Source organism: Trichosurus vulpecula, chromosome 7 (assembly GCF_011100635.1).
Source record: "Trichosurus vulpecula isolate mTriVul1 chromosome 7, mTriVul1.pri, whole genome shotgun sequence".
Taxonomy (NCBI): domain Eukaryota; kingdom Metazoa; phylum Chordata; class Mammalia; order Diprotodontia; family Phalangeridae; genus Trichosurus; species Trichosurus vulpecula.
In genome coordinates this window covers 119,019,645-119,024,414 of record NC_050579.1, presented here as the reverse complement: position 1 = coordinate 119,024,414, position 4,770 = coordinate 119,019,645, and the positions used below count along the sequence as shown (strand labels likewise).

The following is a 4,770-nucleotide window of genomic DNA, read 5'->3' as shown; positions in this document are numbered from 1 at the left end:
CCCATCGACTAGGATGTCATCTGAGTGACCAGAACTCAGGCATCCACCATTGGCTCCTGTCTTAGCCACTCCCCCTAGGACCCCGAGAGCCCCACCTGAAGCCTATTCAAATGGATGGGAAAGATCTTCCCATTTACCAATTGCCTTTACATACCATTACATTTATATGGTGATATGCTTAAACAATCTTAAAAGGCCAATTAAAAAATTGATTGAAATAATACCTTCAGCATACTTGCAGGATATACAATAAACCTACACAAATCATCAGTATTTCTTTGTGGCAGAAACAAAATCAAGCAGGAAGGACTGAAAAGGAAAAATTCCACTTAAAATTACTAGAGAATGTATAAAATATTTGGGATTTTACCTTTAAATATACACACACATATGTATATGTGTATATATGTATAAATATGTATATGTACATACATACATACATATATACACAAGTGTGTATACAATTCTATCTAAATTTACTTATTTAATGTCATACAAATCAAACTATTGAAGAATTATTTTATCGAATTAAAAAAATGGAAGGCGGAGCTCTCTTCAGTTGTCTGTAAGGTGCTCGGTTCTTCTTCCGAAGCTAAGGCCGTGTTGGGGTGACCCCTCACTTCAGCCGGCGACTAGCACCACTACAAACAAGTCTCCTCGTCCATCCGCTGAAATGGCCGTCTCCGAGCTCGCTTGCATCTACTCCGCCCTCATCCTTCACGACGATGAAGTTACGGTCACGGAGGATAAAATCAATGCCCTCATTAAAGCAGCAGGTGTAAATGTTGAACCATTCTGGCCTGGATTATTTGCAAAGGCCCTGTCCAATGTAAACATTGCAAGCCTCATCTGCAATGTAGGAGTTGGTGGACCTGCCCCAGCAGCTGGTGGTGCTGCCCCTGCTGGAGGGGCTGCTCCTGCTAGCACAGCTGCCCCAGCTGAGGAGAAGAAGAAAGAGGAAGCGAAAAAGGAAGAATCTGAGGAGTCCGATGATGACATGGGCTTTGGTCTGTTTGACTAGATAATTTTTTGTAACATTAAATAAAAAGCTTGACTCAACTAAAAAAAAAAAATGGAAGGCGGAGCACAGATGGCTGTGAGAAAACAGTGTCTTACCAGACCTCCATCACAAGTTCTGTCAGATACCTCTATAAAAGTGAATTTGAGCAGATTTGAGAGAGTTAGAAGCCACTAAAAGACTGAGTGGGGCAAATTTCCAAGCCTAGAGAGTCTGCAAGGTCAACAGGACAGATCTGTAGGTTGCGAGAGCACCCAGCACACAGAACTGCACCAAACCACACCAAAGTTGAAGCAGCTGTGAAAACTAGCCAGCAATCCAGGCTGGAAGAAAACTGGGTGCACAAATCCAGTGGAGATTCCCAGGCCTCCTGGAACAGGACAAGAGTCTGTCAAAGTGGCGGGAGGCAGCAGCACATTGCCTGTGGCTGTGAGACATCTACTTCTGGGGCTTGCAGCCCAAAGGTTTGAAACCTGCCTTCTTGAACTTCCGGGAGACATAATGTCCAGGTAAATGGCTCTCATCCCTCCCTCCCTCCTTGACATAGAGAAAAACTCAGGAAAAACCCTGGAATTGAGGAGCCAGAAGTGGGGCTTCAGTAGCCAAACAGCAGGAGTTCCTGAGTCCCAGAAGAGTAGAGCCAGCAGGGGTCAACACCAGGAACCCAGATGTGCCTTTGCACAGCCAGGGAAGTGGCAGACACAAGCACAGACAATGGCTGAGACCACCGGTGCTGGAGAGCACTCCCAGGGAAGAGGAGACTTCCAGCAGCCAGATGACCCCTCCCCACACATCAGGAACCAGAGGCCATAGCACACAAAGCTACTAACTAGGCTCACAATTCCCAGAACAAGAAACTTGGGACAGAGCTCCCTGAGTCCCAAAAGCAGAAATCCACTTTAAAGCCAGGAAAAAGCTAACCAACATGAAGAAACACACAAAAAAACTGAGGACCATTGATTCCTTTTTTGGAGACAGGGAAGATCAAAATACCAATTTGGAAGAGGCAGCATTGATACTATACTTACATCTGATAACTCAAAAGGGAATGTGAACTGGTCTCAAATCTGAAAAGCATTCCTGGAAGAGCTAAAGGAAGATTTTAAAATGTAAATTAGGGAGGTAAAATTAAAAAAATGGGAAAAAAATCACTGATGAGATCAAATCTTTAAAAAGTAAAATTTGCAAAATGGCTAAGGAGATTCAGAATCTAAATAGAGAAAACGATACCCTGAAAGGTAAAACTAACCAATTGGAAAAGGAGACTAAAAAGCAAAATGAAGACAGCAATTCATTAAAAATTAGAATTGAGCAAGTGGAAGCCAGTGACTCTGTTAGGCATCAAAAAGTAGTCAAACAAAATGTAAAGAATGAAAAAAAATAGAAGAAAACATAACATATCTGATTGGAAAAACAGCTGACCTGGAAAATAGATCCAGGAGAGACAACTTAAGAATTATTGGTCTACCAGAAATTCACAATGAAAAATAAAAGAGCCCAGGACATTATCTTCAAAGAAACTATCAAAGATAACTGCCCTGAGGTCCTAGAAGCAGAGGGTAAAATAGTCATTGAAAGAACCCACTGATCACCCTCTGAAAGAGATCCCAAATTGAAAACTACAAGAAATATTATACCTAAATTTCAGAATTATCAAGTCAATGAGAAAATACTGCAAGCAACCAAAAAGAAACAACTCAAATATCATGGAACTACAGTCAGGATCATGTAGGATCTTTCAGCTTCTGCATTTAATGACAGGAGAAACTGAAATATGATATTCTGAAGGGCAAAGGAGCTTCGACTACAACCAAGGATCAACTACCCAACAAAATTGAGCATAATTTTTCAGGCAAGGAGATGGACATTCAATGAAATAAGGGAATTCCAGACCTTCCAGATGAAAAGGACAGAACACAATGGAAAATTTGATCTACAAATACAAAACTCAAGAGAGACATAAAGTAAACAGGGGAAAAAACCCACAAACTTTGTTAATCAATAAGGGCAAACTGTTTACATCCTTATATAGGATTGTATTGTTTCATATATGTTATATATGTATACACACACATACATACACATATATATGTCAATCTTGAGAATAGTACAGATTTATGACAATTGAAAGGGATACATATAAACAGGTGTCAGTATAAAATAACTGATATAATGATAAAAAACATAATTAAGAGATATAAAGGGAGGGTTCTGGAAGAAGAGGTAAGGAGGTAGTAGAAAAGGGGCATCATCACATGAAGAGGCATACTATACTATACATATTATAGTAGAGGGAAAGAAGGGAAGGAGAAGAGTAGTATACGAGCTTTACTCTCAATAGATTTGATTCAGGAAGAGAATAACTTACTCTGATAAGTATAGAAATCAACCTTGTCCTAAAGGCAGTAGGAGGGGAAAGGGGAAAGGGGAAAGAAAATGGGGTGTGGGGGTGGTCAGAAGGGAGGGAAGAGGTAGCAAGGGGGAAAAGGGTAAGATAAGTGAGGGGAATCAAGAGGGAGAGTAAATTGAGGAAGGCAGTGATAAAAAGCAAAACTCTTTTGATGAGTGGAAGGGAGAAGGGAGAAATAAAAATATAAATGGGATGGGGGGTGGGGAATAGGATAGAGAAAAAGACAGAGCTTGTAATAACTGTGAATGTGAATGGGATCAACTCTCCCATAAAACAGAGGCAGAGAGCAGAATGGATTAAAAACCATAATCCTACAATATGTTGTTTACAAGCAACACATTTTGAACAGGAGGATACACACAGGGTAAAAGTAAAAGGCTGGAGTAGAATATATTGTACTTCAGCTAAAGTAAAAAAAGGAAGAGGAGCAATTTTAATCTCAGACAAAGCAAAAGCAAAAGAGATAAGGAAGGACACTGTATCCCGCTAAAAGGCACCACAAACAACGAAGTAATATCTTTATTTAATATAAATGCACCAAGTAGCATAGCATGCAAATTCTTAGAGGAGAAGTTATAGCAGTTACAGGAAGAAATAGACAGCAAAACATAGTAGTGGGGGAGCTCAACCTCCCCCTCTCTGTACTTGATAAATCTAACCTCAAAATAAACAAGAAAGTAGTTAAGGAGGTGAATAGAATTTTTGAAGAGGCAGATATGATAGACCTCTGGAGAAAACTGAATGGGGATAAAAAGGAATATACTTTTTTCTCAGTGGTTCATGGCACATAATCAAAAATTGACCATGTACTAATGCATAAAAACCACACCATCCAGTGCAGAAAGGCAAAAATAGTCAATGCATCCTTCTCAGATCATGACAGAATAAAAAGTATTTGTAATAAAGGACCATGAAAGATAAACTAAAAATTAATTGGAAACTAAATAATCTAATCCTAAAGAATGAGTGGTCCAAAGAACAAATCATAGAAACAATTAATAACTTCATTCAAGAGAAAGACAATAATGAGAAAACATACCAAAACTTATGGGATGCAGCAAAAGCAGTTCTTAGGGGAAGTTTTATATCTCTAGATGCATACATGAATAAAATAGATAGGAAATCAATGAAATGGACATCCAACTGAAAAAGCTAGAAAAAGAACAAATTGAAAATCACCAATTATATACCAAATTAGAAATACTGAAAATCAAAGGAGAGATTAATAAAATTGAAATCAAGAAAATTATTGAACTCATAAATAAAACTAAAAACTGGCTTTATGAAAAAAAACCAATAAAATTGATAAACCTTTGGTCAATTTGATTAAAAAAAAAGAAAG

At 38.7% G+C, this 4,770-nt stretch overlaps 1 protein-coding gene across 1 annotated transcript; it reads left to right on the top strand.

Moving 5' to 3' along the window:
- The first annotated feature begins 578 nt into the window (after window positions 1–578).
- Window positions 579–1,066, top strand: LOC118857385 (60S acidic ribosomal protein P1-like). The gene has a single exon (XM_036768073.1). The coding sequence runs from the start codon at window positions 674–676 to the stop codon at window positions 1,019–1,021; it is 348 nt and encodes a 115-aa protein (XP_036623968.1). The 5' UTR covers window positions 579–673; the 3' UTR covers window positions 1,022–1,066.
- The last annotated feature ends 3,704 nt before the right edge of the window (window positions 1,067–4,770 follow it).